Source organism: Emydura macquarii, unplaced genomic scaffold (genome assembly GCF_026122565.2).
Source record: "Emydura macquarii macquarii isolate MOO-44397 ecotype Brisbane River unplaced genomic scaffold, CSIRO-AGI_Emac_v2 contig_1300, whole genome shotgun sequence".
NCBI lineage: Eukaryota > Metazoa > Chordata > Testudines > Chelidae > Emydura > Emydura macquarii.
This window is the reverse complement of record NW_027131437.1, coordinates 470,601-492,286: the sequence shown is the minus strand read 5'-3', so window position 1 is coordinate 492,286 and position 21,686 is coordinate 470,601. Positions and strand designations below refer to the sequence as shown.

The 21,686-nt window shown below is 41.5% G+C and overlaps 1 protein-coding gene across 2 annotated transcripts in view; it reads right to left on the bottom strand.

Annotated features, from left to right (window-relative positions):
- ASXL2 (ASXL transcriptional regulator 2) overlaps positions 1-21,686 on the bottom strand; it is a 222,482-nt gene that overhangs the window by 127,063 nt on the left and 73,733 nt on the right. The window contains exons 1-2 of one of the 2 annotated variants that reach the window (XM_067550475.1): positions 14,736-14,849; positions 8,296-8,404 (exon numbers count right to left, since the gene is read on the bottom strand). In XM_067550475.1, the coding sequence (XP_067406576.1) occupies positions 8,296-8,373 (78 nt within the window). In that variant the 5' untranslated portion in view covers positions 8,374-8,404; positions 14,736-14,849. Of the gene's footprint in view, positions 1-8,295; positions 8,405-14,735; positions 14,850-21,686 lie in introns of those variants that run through there. The other variant, XM_067550474.1, reaches the window with a different exon arrangement.

Sequence of the window (21,686 nt, the reverse complement as noted above, 5' to 3'; positions counted from 1 at the left end):
TGTACGGCCTTGCTGACCCACCACCTCTTCGGTTCCTTCTTGCCCACTGGCTCCGACAGAGGAGAAGGCGGGTGGATCTTGGAATGGACATGAGCAACACATCTCAAAGAATAACAGTTATGAAAAAGGAAGGTAACCATTTTTTCTTCGAGTGCTTGCTCATGGCGATTCCAAGTAGGTGACTCCCAAGCTGATCATAGGAGGAGAGGTCGGAGCTCAAGGAATCGTTGACTGAAGCACTGCTCTGCCAAATGCTGCATTGTCCATAACCTGTTGGGTGACGGCATAATGCAACATAAACGTATGGATCAATGACCATGTTACAGCCCTTCAGATCTCCTGTGTAGGGACATGCACCAGAAATGCTGCTGAGTAGGCTTGAGCCCTTCTGGAGTGCACTGTCAGTGCCGAGAACCTTTGACGGGTCATAGCAAGTCCTAATGGAGGACGTGATCCATGATGAAAACCTCTGGAATGACACTGGGAGACCCTTTATCCTGTCCACTACTGCAACAAAGAGTTGGCTTGATTTATAAAATGGTTTTGTCCTTTCAATGTAGAAAGCCAGTGCCTGCCTGACATCTAGGGAATGAAGATGTTATTCCCTGCTACTGGCATGTGGCTTAGGGAAGAATACTGGGAGGAAGATGTCCTGGCTCATATGAAACTGGGATACCACTTTAGGGAGGAAGGCTGGATGCAGTCACAACTGGACCTTATCCTTATGGAACACCGTGTATGGAGGTTTGGATGTTGGAACCTCAAGCTCAGACACCCTCTCCTAGCTGAGATTATCACGGCCAGGAATGCTACCTTCCATGAGAAGTAGAGGAGCGAACATGTTGCTAAGAGCTCAAAGAGAGGCCCCATTAGCCTGGAGAGCACCAAGTTAAGGTCCCATGCTGGTACTGGACAGCCAACTTGAGGGTAAAGCCTATTCAGGTCCTTGAGAAAACAGGTCACCATTGGATTAGCAAAAACTGATCGACCATCTACCCCAGGATGGAATGCAGAAATCACCACTAGGTGCACATTTATGGATGACACTGCCAGATCTAGCTGCTTCAAGTGCAGTAGATAGCCCAAAAAGAAGGGTAATGCAGCTTGCATCGGAGGGCTGCCCTTCTGCATTGCCCAAATGGAAATCCTCTTCCACTTGGCCAAGTACATAGCCCTAGTGGACAGTTTCCTGCTGCCAAGGAGGACCTCTCTGACAGGCCCTGAGCATGCAGACTCCATGGGATTTAACCATGAAGCTTCCACACCATGAGGTTGAGACTCGAGCTTACATGCCGTGAGGTTGTGAGGAGGTTGCAGTTCTGTGTGATTAGGTCCAGCACCAAAGGCAGGGTGATCAGAGTGACTACTGACAGTTCCAGTAGTGTCGTACACCAATGCTGTCAGCTTTCTATCCACCTTATAGTCCATTCATCCAACCCGTACTTCTGTAGCTTTCTGGCAAGAATACTGTGGGAGACCGTATCAAAAGCTTTGCTAACGTCAAGATATATCATGTCCACCGCTTTCCCCACTTCCAGAGAGCCAGTCATTGAATCATTTCTTCATGTGGAACCTGATCTTTACATTCCAGGTTTATCTTGGCCATAGTCTCTAGCATCAATGTGTTGCAGTCTATCTTAGAATCATAGAATATTAGAGTTGGAAGGGACCTCAGGAGGTCATCTAGTCCAATCCCCTGCTCAAAGCAGGACGAACCTCAGCTATATCATCCCAGCCAGGGCTTTGTCAAGCATCAGCTTAAAAACCTCTAAAGATGGAGATTCCACCACCTCCTACTCCTGCTCTTAGGAGCCTTTACACGTCCTTCATAAGAAGTTACCTGAGAGGAGTCCCTGAAGAGGGAGGAGAGGTTTGAAGAGAATATCCCAATTCTACCATGAGCAGCACCCGTAACCCATTCCAGTGCTTCACCACCCTCCTAGTGAAAAACTTTTTCCTAATGTCCAACCTAGACCTCCCCAACTGCAACTTGAGACCGTTGCTCCTTGTTCTGTCATCTGCCACCACCGAGAACAGCCTAGCCCCATCCTCCCTGGAACCCCTTTCAGGTAGTTAAAGGCTGCTATCAAATCCCCCCTCATTCTTCTCTTCTGCAGACTAAACAAGCCCACTTCCCTTAGCCTCTCCTCATATGTCCTGTGCTCCAGCCCCCTAATCATTTTGGTTGCCCTCCACTGGACTGTCTCCAACTTGTCTACATCCTTTTTGTAGTGGGGGGTCCAAAACTGGACACAATACTCTAAATGCGGCCTCACCAATGCCAAATAGAGGGGAATAATCATTTCCCACGACCTACTGGCAATGCCCCTCCTAATGCAGCCCAATATGCTATTAGCCTCTTGACAACCAGGGCACACTGCTGACTCATATCCAGCTTTTTATCCACTGTTACCCCCAGGTCCTTTTCTGCAGAACTGCTGCCTAGCTCGTCGGTCCCCAGTCTATAGCTGTGCATGGGATTCTTCCTTCTTAAGTGGAGGACTCTGCACTTTTCTTTGCTGAACCTCATATTTCTTAGCTAGTAGAAACATCCTGTGTTTCCACCATACTGTTTGTCAAGACCCTATTTACAACTTAACCATCCATTCACTTTCCCAATTAGGTCCCAGGTCTGGAAAAGATACTCAGTGGCACAGAGGTAAATATAACAAATATTGTTAATATAGCAAATAATATAACAAAGAATGTAGGTCATGCTTAAGAGCTACAAAAGAATTAATGCGATCCTGGGGTGCGTAAAGAGGGGAATCTCACGTAGGAATACAGAGGTTATATTAATAATATATTTCCTCTGTGTTCCTACTTGAGATTCCCCTCTTTACGCACCCCAGGATCGCATTAATTCTTTTGTAGCTCTTAAGTATGGCCTACATTCTTTGTTCCCAGATGTATAAATTTAGCCGTATTAAAATGCATATTATTTGCTTGCACCCAGTATACCAAGTGATCCAGATCACTCTGAATAATGACAAGTCTTCATTATTTATCACTCCCTCAATTTTTGTCTCATCTGCAAACTTTATCAGTGATGATTTTATGTTTTTTTCAAGGTCATTAATAAAGTTGTTAAATAGCATAGGGCCAAGAACCGATCAGGACTCCACTGGAAACACACTCACTTGATGACAATCCCCTGTTTACAGTTTGTGACCTAACAGCCAATTTTTAATCCATTTAATGTGTGCCATATTAACTTTATATCGTTCTAGTTTTTCAATCCATATGTCATGCAGCATCAAGTCATATGCCTTACAGAAGTCTAAATATATTACATCAACCTTTAACCACTAAACATGTAATCCCATCAAAAAAAGATAGCAAATTATTTTGACAGGCTCTATTTTCCATAAATCTATGTTGATTTGCATTAATTACATTACTTTTCTTTAGTTCATTGTTAATCAAGTCCCATATCAGCTGCTCCAGTTTCTTGCCTGGAATCGGTGTCAGACTGACAGGACTATTATTATCAGGCTCATTTCATTTGCCCTTTTTAAAAATTGGAACATCAGCTTTCTTCCCGTCTTCTGGAAATTCCCTAGTGCTCCAAGAATTACTGAAAAAAATTAACTTTAATGGTTCAGCTGGCTCTTTTAAAACTCTTTTAAGCAAGTTATCTGGACCTGCGGACTTAAAAATGTCTCCCTTTAATAGCAAAACAAGGTGGGTGACATAGTATCTTTTATTAGACCAACTTACGTTCAGGAAAAAGACAAGCTTTTGAGCTTACGGGGAGCTCTTCTTCATGTCCAGGAACCCAGAGTGTACTAATCCTCCTTTGTCCTAAGATTGTAGAGGTGCTAACTGCCCACTTCACCTTGAATGGTCTTTTGCAACATGTGTTAACTCCTTATCTATTTCACCCTTGTATTTAGCTGTGCCATTGAGTATCTTTCCCAGACCAGAAGAGGAGCTCTGTGTAAGCTTAAATGCTTATCTCTTTCACCAACAGAAATTGATCCATAAAAAGCTCTCTCTAATATCCTGGGACCAATACAGCTAGAACAACACTGCAAATAACTTTAGTAGCTTCTATTTAACATCCTCCAGAGATACCAATGGAATGGAAAGAGTGTTACCACCATATGTTGAGACTGCATCATCTGTTTTCCCCAAATACAGAACAGGAGTATTTATTGAACCTCTGCCTTTTCTGAATTATGATTGATAAGCCTACCATTTCCATCCAGTAATGGACCAATACCCTTGTCAGGATTCTATTTTTCCTAATATATTTAAAAAACTCTTTTTTATGATTGTGCTCAGCCCTGCCTGCTGACACACAACACTTGAATCAACCTGCCCTCAGTGAATGGTAGGAACATAGCATAGCGCAGGCTTTGCAAACCTGAGATCCAACAATTAGGTGAAGTCTTGTCTCTTCTTCAGTTCATAGGCCTGTGCCTGGTGATGGTCCAAGTTTGCTCCCCATCCCAGAAGAGAGAGACTTTCACTCATCCACCATAGCAAGGAACTCTTACCTTGTGTCCTCTGGCAATCTGTCCTTAAACTTCAAGACATTGTCCCAGAGATTGAAGTCATAGCAGCCCAGCAATACCTGCTGATTAGCAATCCTGAGCTGCAGTCCTGCTGTTGAATAAGGTTTTCTGCCAAATAGAGCTTGTGTGCAGCCTTTGCTTTCAGAGTAGCAGCTGAATCCACCAACAACCACTGAGGGGGTGGGCATAAAAATGCGTACATTCCTGTAAGAGTGGACAATACCTGCACTCAGCCCTTTCTTGAGTATGGAGGGGCATGGGAGAGGGAAGATGGCATTTACTACAGCGCCTTGGTGGCCTCCAGGCTAGCTTTACTAATGGGGAGCACCACTTGAGCAGCTCCTACAGTGTGACACTCTGCATCTTGAAGTAGCACACTGGCACCTGCATATTCAGCAGTGTGGTATGATTAGGACATGTTTTGTACAAAGTATGCCTTGTGAGGAATCATTCTGTAAGTCTTAAGCTGCTGAATATCCTATTGGATTGTATGTGCTATCATTATATGTGAAGTTTGGAAGTATTGCAATGTGTGGCACTGAAATATGTTGTGAGGTTGAGAGATGCCTTTTAATTGCAACAAAGGACCAGCCAGATATGTGCTGATGGCCCAATAAAGGGAATCCACTCTTCCAATGGTCGTCCCAGAGACTCCTCAGAGAGAGCACATAGGCAATGGAGACTGCCTGTCCATTGGGGGCTGCCTGACTCCCACATCACAGCAATGATCTTTCCAGCAAGCTGGAAGAAAGCATAAAAGAGGATAAGTGACAATCACTTAGCCTCTCTCCCCATGCATCTCAGCTCTTGGAAGAATGTCTGGAGAACAAAGACTTTGAACTGGGGAAGGGTAGTCCCAGGCTGGATAGTAGTCTCCGCCTGTGTATTACTCTAGCCTGCTTGTACTATCTGTCAGGGTGATATACATGGTTTGATTCAACTCTTGCTTAAACTAACTCAACTCTGACCAAGTGGTGGTGGTGGTGCTGAGAAGGAGGAGAGGGCTGGGGGGGAGGGGTGAAGGCAACTGTTCTTGTCTGTGCCAGGTATTGATGTTGCTAGCCCAGAGAAGATGGTACCAGAGAGATCACTGGTTTCCTTCTGGACAGCACCATTGGATGAGGCTCAAAGGTATCCGGAGGAGCCTACATTACCGAATGTTGAAATGTAGTAGCCAGAAAATATTTATTAGTAGCCAACTGTACCTGGCAAGTGGATTCTTGATCACTGGTACAACTGGTATCAAGAAACTTAGCCGATCACATGCCACAGCATAAACTTCCAGAGTTAAAGGCAACAGGATAGCGTCTTGCTGCTGAATCAACAAGGACAGCACTGCTGAACTAGATGGTACTGCTTCAGGGTCTGGTCTCAACAGGGCCCGTGCTGCACTGGAGTCAACAGTCCCACCTGAACAGATTATTGCTTTGGGAGTGCCTTGGCTTTGAGTGTACTCCGTCATCTTTTTCAGCATACTTGCTGGACTTTGGTGTCTGGCACCCTGATCTCCCAGATACGGAGTCCTTTGAAGCTATGTTCTGGTGCCTCTTCCTTGTTCTCAAAGGATGATGACTTGCAATGGGATTCCACCAGAACAGGAGGAGCACTCCTGACTGAAGCAGGTGTGCTCGATATCCACTCCAAGCAGAAAAGCTTTGAGGGTGGGCACAGGGCTGCCACCATCAGAAAAAAATTAAATCTAGTCTCCTTGTCTTTTTTGATTCTTTGTTTAAAGACCCTGGAGATTTTGCAGTGTGAGTCTCCCTGAGACACTTCAGACAACTGGAGTGTAGGTTGCTCACTCATATCAGTTTCTTGCAGGACTCAAAGGGCTTGAAGCCTGAGGCATGCCCCAGCACTGAAAGCAGTACCCAACAAAGGGAACTGAGTATAGAAAAAACACACTTTATTAAAGAAAACCTAAAACTATAGCTTACTTAACGCTAAAGCTACGACTAAAATCAAGTACCAACTATATATAGACAGAAGGGAAACTTGCAGTAGCAAGATAATACACTACAACAACTGTCACAACTGGTAAGAAGGAACTGAGAGGGGTTGGTGCAGCTCTTCCCTCATGCAAAGGTGAGAGGCAGCAGAGGGCACATGTGCCATCCTGATAGGAACTGCTGAGGGAAAAATCTCTGATGACAGTGCACTGGGCTTGCACACACTGAAGTGGAATTGGCATGTGCAATCACTGAAATAAGAACTATTTCTAAACTGACACTAATACTTACCAAAAAATAGAGTAAACAGATAAGAGACTGCATCAAGATGCAGTCACTGTGAAGCCCTGTCTCACAGTTGTGGATAGCAGGAAGGAAATGAATAGCAGGTGGGCTCCTCTGCCCTTTATATGGGAGCATAAGGACATGAGTGGCTGCAACAGATATTGATAGCCAAAAGATTCTGATTTTGTGTGTGTGTGAGTGAGTGTGTGTGTGTGAGAGAGAGAGAGAGAGAGAGAGTGAGTGTGTGTGTGTGAGAGAGAGTGAGTGAGAGAGAGAGAGAGAGAGAGAGAGTGTGAGTGTGAGGACAAACACCAGAAGAATTTTTAATTTACATTGATTGCTGTCTAATTCCCCTTTTTCAATTTGTTATATATTGCTTTTTTATTTCTAATTGCTACCTTCACTTCCCCTCTTAACTATGATGGGCTCTTAACTAAAGTTGTCCTTTTTCCTTGAACATGGAATTGCGACTTTCAGGCCATCTAATAAACTCTTCTTTAACTCTTCTGAATTTTCATTAATTTTTCTGTCTAAATTATTCCTCTTGAACAATTTTGCTCATAATTTTCCCCAGCTGTAGGAGACTTGCCCTTTTAAAGCAAGTATAGATATATTCCTGGTTGGGCCGCTCCTGGGTGTGCCTATACTGAATGTAATCAGGTCATGGTCACTGGTCTCTACGGAACCACCAAATTCCAGTCTAATGATCTGTTCATCTTCACCTGCCATAATGATGTCCAAAATAGAGTTACTTCACGCTCAGTGCAGTATATTCTGTTTGAAAATTATCTGTAATTTTAAAAAATGCTAATGGATGCATGAGACCTCCAGCATATTTCCCCCAAACTGAAGACCCTCATAACTCAAATTTTCTTTCCATGCATTACACACAGGTGCTGATCTCTGATTACATATACGTGATTAATGACAGTGAGTGAGTTTTTACATTTAATCTATAGAAAATCTATAACAGTGCCAGAGTCTGGTTAATTCAATAGTTTAATTGGAGAATAAGATTTCAAATAAAGATTGTAATAGTTTACAAATGAGACTGATTCAAAATAAAATAATCCTAGGCTTTTCTTTTTAATAAATTCCCAGGCTGAAGGACTGGATGGTTTGAGTCAGTTGGTAATGGAAGAGGGAATCCTTTCGCTCTAGGTACAAATCCAGATCAGTGGTGGACAAAGTTACCACTTGATGGCTAATAAATGGGCTACATTCAATCAATGTGTCAGTCCTGTTCTGAGGGGACACGAATTCATATCAACTTATTAGCAGGAGTTGGCACCCTTTATTTGTAGGCTCAGCAGAAAGTAGAACTGCTGAGGCATGAGGACTAAACATTCTTCTCATGTGGAAATGGTCCCTCCACATCAGGTTTGAGGTTCACTGAGGAAGCTTCTACTGCAATTGCTTATGCTGCTGAGGACCAATGGACATGGAGCATTTCACTCATCAGGGCTATCGATCCAACAGCTATTAAAATGGCTAAAAGTTCACTTCATATTTTAAAGAAAGTTCCCCCAGCTGAGACTTACCTTCAGTGTGTACACTCCCATTCTCCCTGGGACCTTATAGAAAATGCCCTCTTCCCCTCGGGAGTTTGTATGCAGCATAGCATTCAGACATGCAAGAGGAGAAGTCCCACTGAAAACAAAAGCACAGGATTAGCCTCTGATGTTGAAGAAACACTACTAGAGATTGTTTACTTGGTCAATATTAGTCATTTTCTGAGAAACAGGCATGAGACACTAATGACTTCTCAAAACCTTTCATAATTAGACTCTAAAGCATACAGTGATGGAAAGATTTCATTTATTTAAATCAGCCACAGAGGAGAGAGGAGCTGAAGTTGCTATTTTCAAGCAATGTTAGGACAGATTCAATATGCCCTTGTCCAAGTCAAGGGAAAAAAAATTCCAGTCAAATTTGAACACCTCAAACCCTCTCTTCAAATCCTCCAAGCTAATGAAGTAAGTATACCGACAGACAGCTTTATTTTTAAACACCCTAACTTATGAAAATCCTTCCGCTTCAAGCAGCGAAATTAGAAAATCTCTCGAAGAAAGCAGTGCAAAGTCTAGTTAGATGCAGAGAACAAGAGAGAAAGAACGTAACCTGCTCCTGTTCAGTTTTCCTTGAGCTGAGGGGCAGGGGAGAGAAAATGATTTGCTATACTGTAGTGTAGCCAAAATGGGAGACAAACAGTTACAATAACCTCAAATGGAGCTTTGGGGTAGGAGGGGAAGAGGGTGAGAGAAGATGAGCAGAAGAATGAAACTGGGGAAGGGGGGTTAGCTTCAAGAGCAGTCAAATTTATTTTAAAAAACAAATATTCAGATCACTATTAAAAATGTATGCTCCGATTTGCTGTAAGCTGGCCGCTATATGTGGAAAAATGCCAGGTGAAGAGATACCAAAAGCTGTGTGTGTGTAATACGCACTGTAATGAAATAAGAGATGAGGGATAAGGAAGGGAGGGGAACAATGAAATGTTGCCCACTGAGAAAACTAGTATAAAGTGTCTGGATCCTTAATTCTGGGCCACTAGAACTGAAACATGAAGACTCATATAGGCATTTTTCCCTGTTAATGCTGCTTTCCCCTATACAATTTACATTTCACACTGTTCTCAATTTGCAGGCACAAAAGTTGGGTGGATAGGGCATGAGACGAGGAGTCAAGTGACCTGGCATCTATTCCCAGAACTACCACAGATTGTGTGTGTGGGCTCAGGCAAGTCACTTATCTTTTCTGTAAAATAGAGATAATGATACTTACCCTATGTGGTAAAGAATTTTGAGATCTACACATGAAAAATACCATGCAAGTATTAAGCACTGGTAGGAAGCTTCTATCTTCCAGTCCCCTCCACCGCTCCTATGCAGGAGCTACTAGTCAAAAACTGTAAACGGATTCAACATTTCAGATACGATATATTTTTCCATCTTTTAACTTATAGTGAATAAATTTTACTATGAAAGTTTAACAAAATTAGCCTTGTAGAAGTGAAGTCACCTTGTACTGTTTTCCTCCCTTCCATTTGGGATAGGGGATAAGAGGGGAAATGTGGGGCAGAAGACAGTACACAGAAGTTTCAGGCAGCATATATGCACTCCAAAATTAGACATTAACATATTAAGTGCTATACATTATAGCACTTAATAGTTTATTAGTTCATTAATCATCACTGAGTTCTATTACAATAGCACGAAGAGTCCCCAAACAGATCAGGGTCCCATTGTGCTGAATGTTATACAAACAGAAAACGAGACAGTCTCCCAAAAAAACTTGGAGTATAGGTTAAGACAACACACAAATGGTATACAGAATGGAGAGTCAGTGAGAATTTAGTATTTAACTTTTATACTGCTGTAGGGCCTCACGACCCCAACTCAAATTGGAGGCCCATTCTGGTAGGCACTATGCAAATACATGGTGAGAGACTGTTCCTGCCTTAGACAACTTACAGTCTGTAGAGACAAGTCAATGGCTGGGACAGGAAACAGGCACAGATGCATGAAGTGACTTGCCCCACTCACACAGAAGGCCAGTGAGAGCCAGAAATTTAATCCAGGTATCCGGACTCCAAATCTAAAGCCCTGTATCATCTAGTTTGACTTTCTATTTAACACAGGCCATAGAATTTCATCCAGTCACTCCTGCATTGAGCCCAATGACCAGAGTCCTGACATAATGCAAACATGGATTCTGCTGTCTGCTTACGAAACGGATTATGTTTTCTGGAGAGCTTTTGGAAACAAATTTGTTTGTAAAATGGCTGTCACACCTTATATCTCTAACTATCCTTTTGGCTTAACTGATGTTGTGTGCATATGCAACAGTTTTCCTAAGTTTCACTTCTAATAAAGCTCAAAAGAGATGGTATCTTTGCTATCTGTTACATTATTAGCAGCAAAGGACTACTCCAGTCTTTCAGTATATAATTCCTATTTCTTACAGGATTAGCCATACTGATCCACGTATCCAATATACTCAGGCATTGTGTCTAGATCCAGAAAAATCTTCTATGAAGAATAAAACGCTTCACAAAATTTCAGTTTCTGTGATCTTCACTCTCTAAGGAAGTGTTAACTTCGATTACTTTCCCAGGTATTCCATTACTGTCCTTAACTGGAGCACCTTTAGGCTTTCTTGGTGAGATGCTGCAGTGTGAGGCAAACACAGAGCCAACCCTGAACTACCTTTATTAAAAAGCAGGAAGAGCAACAGTATAAACGTGCCTCTCATTACTTGTCCTAGTTTTATAGGACACAGTAACAAATGAAGTGCCTAAGGAGCATCTATAAAGTACCATAACATCCTGATGAAAGATGGGGCCAACACAGCACATCAACCCTTATCCAGCAACTGTACCAAGTGCAATATCCAGACTGAAAGGGTATGTGTGCACACAGACGTATCCATGATGTTGCCAGTGTGCTATGGTTTTTCGTTTCTAGAAGCTCGTGTGGTATCCATGGTAGTTTCCAGATAATTTTAGAGAACATTTAGGATGGAAGAATCGCATGCACAGCTACAGACTGGGGACCAATGGACTAGGCAGCAGCTCTGCAGAAAAGGACCTGGGGTTTACAGAGGACAAGAAGCTGGATATGAGTCAGCAGTGTGCCCTGGTTGCCAAGACGGCTAACAGCATATTGAGCTGCATTAGTAGGAGCATTGCCAGCAGATCGAGGGAAGTGATTATTTCCCTCTATTCGGCATTGGTGAGGCTGCATTTGGAGTACTGTGTCCAGTTTGGGGCCCCTGACTACAAAAAGGATCTGGACAAGTTGGAAAGAGTCCAGCTGAGGGCAACAAAAATGATTAGAGGGCTGGAGCATAAGACTTATGAGGAGAGGCTGAGGGAACTAGGCTTGTTTAGTCTGCAAAAGAGAAGAATGAGGGAGGGATTTGATAGCAGCCTTCAACTACCTGAAAGGGGGTTTCAGGAGGATGGAGCTAGGCTGTTCTCAATGGTAGCAGATGACAGAACAAGGAGCAAAGGTCTCAAGTTGCATTGAGGGAGGTCTAGGTTGGATATTAGGAAAGTTTTTCACTAGGAGGGTGGTGAAGCACTGTTTAGAGGTTTTTAAGCTGTGGCTTGACAAAGCCCTGGCTGAGATGATTTAGCTGAAGTTAGTCCTGCTTTGAGCAGAGGGTTGGACTTGATGACCTCCTGAGGTCCCTTCCAACTCTACTCTTCTATGATTCTATGAACACAGGAGCCTTGGTCAGAGCAAGTGTGCTATTCATTAGTTTTTATTTCTGTATGTCTACACTCATTGTCGTGCATTAACTATTCCCCAACATACCATATTTATCAATTCTTTGGACATGCATCTTATATGTGTTTATGAAGCTCTGTATATATTAGGCACTATATTAAACAAACTTCTGCTTGCAGGCCTCTTCAGGATTACTGTTTTCAAAGTTTACCATTCCCACTGAAAAGTTGTGTACTGACTGTATTAGCTTCCATTGACTCATTCTCTAATTTCCATTAATACTTATCACCATATTTCCCCAACAGTCTCATACCTCAACTATTATACTGTATACTTGATTTATTTCCATCAGGTTGGAAGTTTATTTGGTAGCCTTCAAATAGTCACACATCTCTCTCACTTAATATCTTCTGAAAATTTAATATGTTCCTTATCCCCTCTTCCAATTCATGAATGAAAATGTTAAGAATCATAATTCTTCTTTCAAAGAGAGACTCGACATGCAATATAATAAGATAGCTACTCCATCTGTAAAATTAAAATTATTATATTTGTAGGAGAGTAAAGAGTTAAAAGCTGGACAAGTAATCAGGCCTAAACTAAAGGGAATGGAGTCATGGCACGGGCAAAACCTTGTTTTTGTTACCTGGTGTGAATTTTAGCTAGAGTCTGTTATCTCTCTTTCCCTCCCTTCCTAGCCATTTGCGCAAGGAATGAGACTAACAAATAACTATTCTCCCTTCTGTTAAAGGTATTTGCTGGGAATGCAGCATTATCTTCCTTCCCTCTCTTGCATACAGTGTATTTTAAAGAATGTTAATAAGTTTCAAGGTAATGTGCCTGACCTCTGTATGGTAATCCTGTAAACAACAAACGGAGGTGGGTATAATTATATTCATTATGTAGTTGTTAATATTCATTTTATAGGTGTCAGTGTAACCAAATAAGGGTCTATGGGGAGTTGCAGAAAATGTGTACATTTACATACTGTTATGGATAAAAGAATTGTAAAGTAACCCCCTCGTTGCTCACTCACAGCGTCCAGGTGGAACGAGCAGGCAATAAAGGGTTCTGCCTCCCCAACCCACCCCCGGACAACCTGTTTGATTATTTCTAACAATATTCACTTTTGAGGGGAGTTACTGTGAGTGTTAATTAAACAGCATTTATAATATGCTACACAAGGGCAAACTGCAAAGTATTGTTAAAGTCAGTCAGTCTAACAGAAATGAGAAAAAGAGTACCCAATTGTTCTGGGCCACCAGCCCTCTTATTCCACTCATTCCTCTAAAATACTTGACTATTCAGGTAAGTTATGCATATCCTGATATTTTGTAAGAGTAGCCAAATTTAAATCTTTGTTAGTTTAGATTAAGGTATACTAACATTCTAAAAAGTTTAAATCAAACAGAGAAGCCTAACAAATTCCTATTATGCACACATGCCTGTGTCTCTATAGGGGACCACTCTTCCCACATTCAATTTCAAACCTATTACAGACTTCTTTCAAACTGGGCTTGTTTCTTTGATCTCAATTTTCAGCAAAATTCGTTCAGAGTTATATGTGAACAAGATTTCTGGTTGAAACATGCACAAAAAGGGGTTTTGTTTCTAAATGTGTGTATATGTTTGGAACACCAACATAGCTCCACGGAAAATTTCAACCGAAGGGAGGTTTATTTACTAGAGTAATAGAGCACACTTTATATTTAGGAATGGTTTATAACAGGTTAATAATAATAGATTTTATAAACATCTTGCAGATGTGAGTAGTAAGAATTACAAATCTGCAGAAAGTGTTGTAAATAGCTATAAGCAACCTAACCACCTGTTGGACTAAATTAACTATTTATGACATCTATTAAACATTAACCCTTTATTTATTAATGGAACCTTAAAATAAAATATGTCCAAGTAATGTAGTGCTATGTGTAATAAATATATACACATTCAAGTTGGAATTTTTTTCATCTTATGCTTTTGAACACTGTTAGCTTTGTTTAGATTTTTAATTAGTTCCCCTCCCTTACTCAGTGTTTTTGCATCTGAGCTACATAGATATGAACAGAGTTTTCGATTTCCCTCCATAAGATTTTTTTTGCATTAAAAAATGGAGCACACAGAAAATTTGAGGTGAACTCTGATTAAAAATGCAGTTTAATTTGTCTGTTTACTGGAATATTTTAGCATGGAGGGATTGAATTAAGAATTGATACTGTTTGTACTAATTTCCAAACTCTAGAATGTACATTTACAATTCAAAATAGCTGTATCTGTGCATAGTAAAAAACCCTCAGTTATAAAGCATGCGTTAAACTTATTTCACTCAGAACAAGACAATTCTCCTCCAAAACAACAAAAATAAAGAGGTGCACAAACATACACTATCATGCAAATCAAGCTTTTGCTCTCACATTTCAGGTTCACGAACAGTTCTCATGTTAATTTGTAAGACACTAGGCATTCACATGCTGTTAACCTAATTGACATCTTCTACAAACTTCACAAGCAGATTAGTTTCAAATTTGCATTGCACTCTAGTGCTAATGCAAACAGCATGCACCAAAAAGGAAGATTCAACTACTGAAAGCTTTAACACTTATTATACAGCTACTACACTGTTTATAGACCGGTGCATGAAGCAAGCTGGTTGGTTTCTTAATTAAGACTTAATTCTGCGGCTGTGAGTTAAGTTCAATTAAGCTTACACATAATAGTAGCTTTAGAACATTAGCAGTGGGTCTTACCTTCTGGAGTTGGATTGCAACCCAAAAAAAGGAGAGAGACACCCCTTTAAAAACGTAAGCAAAGCAATGATCTAATAATTAATATAATCTCTCATCCCCATCCACAGAAGACCTTCAGAGGGAGCGCATAGCTGCACCAATACACATTTTTGGAACAGAGTTCAATAGTGCTGCTTTAACAAGGTGTTTTGGAAGAAAGGCCACAGCTGCAGGCAGGTTTGGGAGGCTGCAGCCAGGGAAGGAAGTGCTGGGGACGTGCCTTCCCTGGCTGCTGCCCTGCAAACCTGCCTGCACAAAAGGACACAGTACCTTCCCTGCGCTCTCCAGGCTCTGCCCTGTCAGGGGGCTGCACCCAGGGAAGGAAGTGCTGGCACATGTTGAACCCTGACTCCCAGAGAGCACAGGGAGAGGCATGGTGCAGCATCACAGGCCCCCATTTCTCTCGCTCCCCATAGAACGCCCCAGTATCTGGATTGCAAATGCAGCTCCCCCTTCCTGCAGCTGTGCTACCCTGCCCACAGGCAGGTTTGCTGGTCTGCACGCAAGGAAGGCACCTCACAGCACTTCCTTCCCTGGATGCAGCCCCACAAACCTGCCTTCTGCTTATTAGCAACTGCTGGATACATGGCAACTTTTTGCTGGCAACTGAGCTGTAGAGTGGGATACAGTGTTATTGTAGCCCTGCTGGTCCCAGGATATTAGAGAGACAAAGTGGATGAGGTAATATCTTCTATTGGTGAGTGAAGGCAAGCTTTCAAGCTTACACAGAGCTCTTCTTCAGGTCTGCCTGAACCTTACAAAGATCTCAGCTAAGACAACAGTGCTGGGAAAAGTTTCAGAAGTTAATGTGCCAAATAATTCTATGTATTTAGTTCATTCTGCACTGATTGCAAGTCTCTCTGAGTAGGGAAGTCTTCTCTGCCCTAAGAAAACTTTGATATGGAAAAGACCCAGTCTACCTTTCTCCTACGAATATTAATGTTCATTACATTAGGTACACCACCACAATCTTTATATACTTGTCTTTGTCCATTCAACAAGCAGTGATTTTTCACCCCTCTGTACTTTTAGGTGGAGCTCATACAAATTTCTTAAGTTTTATATCTACATATGCATATATACTCACCCATCAGCAGCTTTTACTACACATTTACTAAAAAATCAAAATAAAACCAGCAGCTAACTCACAAGCAGCCCCCAACTAAACTTTTCTTTCCATTAACGTAAGCCCTCATGAAGCTTCTTCTTAACCAAAGGCTTAAGTGAAGAAATAGGCTTTGTGATATGCCCTGAATATCAACAAGCCTGGGCTATTGCAATGGGGAGAGAAAAGCCAGGCACAGCTGCCAGGGAGCGTAGTGAAAATTGGTTATGTGTCTCTTGTCCCATTAAGTCCTTACCTTATTATATGAGCCAGACTATTCTTATCCTAACTGGTGTAAGTACTAAAAAATGCTCAAGAAACAGAACGTAATAGGTGATACTAGATCTCACTTTGCTAGCAGTGTTTTGATGCATTTGCCCTTTTACTAACAAAGGAACAAAAAAATTCCAGTTTATGGAACAGCTGTGAACAGTCCAGACAGAATTTAAGTGCCCTCCAAAAACCTAGAGGTGTGTCGGAGCTTTTCATTTTGTGATATAGGAGATGAACAAAGCATAGAAAGGGATCTCTTGTAGCAAGTAAAACTTGGATACTATTTCCAGTTAAAAAACAAAACTCTTAACAGAACCAAGAACATCCTTGGCAAAAAGCAATAGGAAGCAAGAAAGAACAACTCCCCACACAGCTATTAGAGCCAATTTCCACTAGAAAGAGAACCTTAAAGGCAGGGAATCAGACAACCAGTGGCTCAGTAAATAGGACACATGCTCATTAGAATAAGATTCAAACTCTACAAAGGAGATAAACAAAACGTAATGTTAGAGAGACTGCCCAAAGGAAAGCTTACAAGGAGGGGATAGGTACCCACCACACATGCTTCTACACCACCTCTGACTTCTCTATGAGCAGATGAATGTACTCAGGGTACAAATAAGTCACGTTTGAAGCCCCTTTAAGTGGCAGGCACCAGTGCTGGGATGAGAATGCCTTGTTTTAAGGTCTGTAAAAGCAGATACAAGTCACTGTTCTATACCACTAACGGGGCTAGTGACCAGTTTCTTCAATTTTCATAAAGCATTAGATTGCAGCAAGCCCTATCAGTCAACATTTGTAAAAGTATGGGCGAGAGCACAACAAACAAAACGAATATGTTAAGAGTCACATTTCTCCAAAGGTGTGCAGAAGGATCTTCAAAAACAGAGGAGAACATATTTTCTATCCTTATTTCTTGCAATTAGGGTCAATAAGTAAAACTTGACTCATATGAATGAACCAGACAACGAACAGTTAAAAGAAAAGAACTGGACTCAAATGAGGAACAAGAGGAGAAAAAATGTCATGGGAGCACATAATAGAAGCATATGCTTCAGCTGAGGAACAGAAAAAAGAATTTTGCCTTGTCATATATTATGGGCCAGACAAAGAAGGAATCTTCAATTAAGCGGAACATGGTCTTGATCTAAAAGACTCGGGTTCCAAACTAGAGTCTGAATCTCAAAGCCTTTGGCTGGTACAAAAAAATTCTGAAACATTTAATCCTAAAACAAGGAACAGGGGGATAGTGGCTACATTTCTTTTGGACAACCACACCCTACATCCCCATGGGCTTAACCATGAGGCAGCTTTGGAAATGAAGCCAAAAGTCTCAACTTCATAAATATTTTCATTTACCTTTTGGATGTCACCTGTACAGTTTGAAGATGCTACAAGCATTTGAATTCAAGAGGCTCTCATTCTAATAACGGACATTTTATACCAAAAGTCACATGTTTTAGACATGCCTATATGTAAAGAAGTCAAAATGAACATCTTTCATTGAGCTCAATAGGAACATTATATATTACATTATATATAATATATTATATACAATATATATTATATATATATATATGTTACATTTGTACATTACAATTGTTAATTGCAATGTAAATTGGAAAGTGACTCCAGTTTCAACCGGGTCAGTTCAAGGAGATTTATCCACCTCAGAGATCATCTATCATAAAGACCAAGAAAGATTCTACTGACAGTGACTAAGGCCTGGTTTACACTTACCTGAAATTCGGCAGCAGTCGACGGGAGTTATGCAAGCTACGCAGAGTACCTTGCATAACTCCCATCAACTGCTGTACTTCCGTTCTGCACAGTGTCTTCACTCCACTGCGCCACTTGAGGAGGTGGTTTTACTAGGTCGACTTCCTGATCAACTGAGCGGGTCTTCACTGACCACTCAATTGATACAGAAAGATCGATCTGACAGCAGCGACTTTGCCTCCGTCAGTGTAGACATACCCTAAGAAACCAAGGCTATGTCTTCACTGACAGCAGCAAATTCGCCGCCGTCAGATCAACTTCTCTGGATCAACTGAGCAGTGAGTGAAGACCCGCTCAGTCGATCCAGAAATCGACATATTAAGACCACCTCCTCAAGTAGTGTAGCGCTGCACTGACGGGAACGGTGTTCCTGTCGGCGCAGTGCAGTGAAGATGGAGCACAGAAGAGAAGTTGACAGGAGTTACACAAGTTTTTTGCGTAGGTTGCGTAACTCCGGTCGACTGCCGCCGAATCTCGGAGGTAAGTGAAGACAAGCCCCAAGTGTGGATTACACCTGCACTTATTTAATTAGCCTCCACTTTTTCCAGTTTCTTCTCTCTGAATACCTACAAGATACTTTATAGGTCATGGGTGATAATCCAAGAAACCTGAAGTGAGAGTATGCATAAATGAAAGGCTGGTTTAACTCTATGCTTCTATCCTTCTTTCTCCCTGAAGCATTACTGGCACTGATGGTGAAGGTGCAGTTGCAGCCAATAATAAAACATTTACACAGGATCTCTCAGTACTGCAACTACAGTTTGAAAATGCTTGTTGCTGAGCACTATTAGACAAGAACTGCAAATTTCCCTATGTTGTGGCAATTGTTTGTGTCCGGGTATTTTATAATTTTGCATTCCTAGCAGTATTTGCCAGAGAATGTACATAGCCTGAAAAGGAAGAGAATGAGAGGTAAACTGAGCATGGCTTGTCTTGATTATGTAAGAGACTGCATTGTAAAGCCTCATCTTTTTCTGTATTACCAAACTGGTGTAAGAATGAAAAACCATTTCCAGTTTTGTTCCTAACAAACCCACAGATTTCAATTTTAGAACTATCTTAAAAATATTTATCAGCGGACTGGAATATAGGTCCTGTCGTTATTCTCAATCCAGGGGTGAATAAGCATGAAAACTGCCAAAATACCACCTCACGCTTAAACTTTGGCCTGCCAGCTCACAACTGAGGCACACCAGTGGGGAAAACATTATACTGTATGTATATATGTACACTATATGTTTAGGAGTATAAACATTATACTCCTGCTGTACCTCTGATGTGGTTCAGTCCCCACTGCTGTCAATTAAGCACCTTCTGTTAGTAAATGTCAATTACACATTTAATATTCCATTTTGTGTTTGCCTTGCAGCAGTAATTATCTAATACGAACCCCACAATCCTGCAAATATCCTCACTGACACACAAATAAATGTATGCAGGCTTTTATATGACCTCTATAACAACAGTATCCAACTACTTTACCTTAATTTATTTTCACAACACCCTAGGAAAGTAAGTAGCATCCCATTTTATAAATGGATAACAGGCAGAGAAAGTAAGCCATTTGCCCAAGTCCATTCAGGAAGTTTCCGTCAATGCTGGGAACTGAACTGAGATCTCCTGAGTCCCAAATCCAATGCTTTAGCCAGGAGATCAATGTATACATTATTTTCTTAAACAATATGATTCTTTAGCTCTTGGTTGCCTGCCTTCCTCTGATTAATATATTTTAAGAGGGTGCTGGCAATTCATGCCTTTATCCAACTTGGATTCCTTCTAAACCTTCATATATAATTTCCCTGTAAATTAAAAGGGAAAAGTCATACAGATTTCCTGGAAATATAAGGAAAGGAGGAGTATGAGCATTCCAGGATCCTGTGCTTTATCTCCTTAAGCATCTAAATATTTCCAAACAGCCAAATTTCTTCATTTATACACATGAAAAAATATTCCCTTTTCTTCTATTTTGCTTTCACAAAAACCAAACCGTGCTTTAAGGCAGCAGTTCTCAACACCCCCCCACCCCCCTCCCCACCCCCCCGCGAGTACCACTCAGGTCAGGTACAGTTAGGTCAAGTGGTACTTGACCTGACTGTACCTGACCAGAGTACCACTCGGGGGGGCAAAAAAAGGGGGGGGGGGAGGACTTGCGGCAGCAGCGGGGTTTTGCGGCGGCAGGAGGGGGAACCTTCGGCGGCAGATTCGGCGGCACGGTACGACTTGCGTACCACCCAGCCTTCTTTGAAGTACCACCGGTGGTATGCGTACCACCGGTTGAGAACCGCTGCTTTAAGGTATAGTAAGAGCCCCTGTGGCATGAGCTACTTTACATCAACTACTGGAGATTTACTATTATGTCAAACACGGAAGCAAGTCTGAAGCCAATAGCATTAATGGTTTTAACAGCAGGGCTTGGTGCAGTTGGATCAGATGACTCAGGGTCTTTTTTTTTTTTTTTTTTTTTAAAGATGGGCTCCTGCACACTCCAAGCTATTTTCACCCAAAAGAAACCACAGAAAGTTCATTATGTGCCTTATTGAATCGGAAGAGCAAAATATTTGTTTGCAAAATTTAGCAGCATTTTCTTATGTAGTAGTATTTTGGGTGGTGTGCCCATCTGTTCCAAGGTGAAATTAGGTAATCTTGAAAAAAAAATGTGCAGCTGTTTCTGATATTTATCAAAGTAAATCAAGTCCTAGAATAAGGCTGGCTTACTATGATAATTCCTTTTCCTAGTGCACAGAATTAAATCCATGTTCTGTACTCCTCTTCCAGCAGCCAGAGCCTTGAAATCCAGTCCTTCTCCCCAAGTGTGGGTCTTATAAATTAATATGCTACCATGCCATCAGATGAAGTATTTCACTGGGGGAGGAAGGAATGACAGCTGTGTTAAGACCCCAAAATTCAGAACTTTTCTACTTCAATTTGCTAAAGAATATAGTAAGTCCAGTTAGTTGCTTCATGTTGCTATGCAATATCAACAATTTTCTTGGAGCCAAGGATTTCATTAAGAGAAGACTAAGCACCCACCCACAGAGACTATAGCAGGAGAACAAATTTAAATTCAACAGTTTAAGCAACACTGAAAGAATTGTCAAGTCAGGACCACTGGCACTATGAAAGAAATGGCCCTAATGCAGGGAATGAAAACCTGATAGGTATTCACCAGCGATGCTAAAAATGCAGACTCGCTGAAGGAAGCAAGCACAGCAGGTTACAGGTAGTCAGTTGAAAAATAACGCTGTCCATTGCTGTTCTGTCCTGGGTTTTGATATTTTTTCATTATAAAATTAGTTCTGTATGTTTTTCCCCATCTGTTGGTTCCTTGTGGTTACAAATATTGTCCATTATCTAAAATCGCATGCCATGAGATGAAAACGCACTCTCAGCTCAAGGAACAGGGAAGAAACAATCGTTATGGCCTCTTAGGGAGCAGAAAATGAAATTGCCAGAGATGCAGTGTGCGCCATTTCAAGGTGGAAATCACTGCGCCCACTTCATGAAAGAATATTTGTTGCCAGCTGTTCCACAACACAGTAGTCACTAACTCCCTTTCTTCTTCTGCAGGATGGAAGGTAAAATGATGCTGGCAACATACAGTGTGGGCAGCAACAAAGAAAGCAGGAGAAACTCTTTTCTATGGCAGTAGTCAACTCCTGAATTACCAAGGTGTGTATTTCAAACCTATTTGGAACCATCAATACAGAAACCTTTAGAGGCAAAAAGTTAAGTCAGCAGAAACATATTTCACTTTA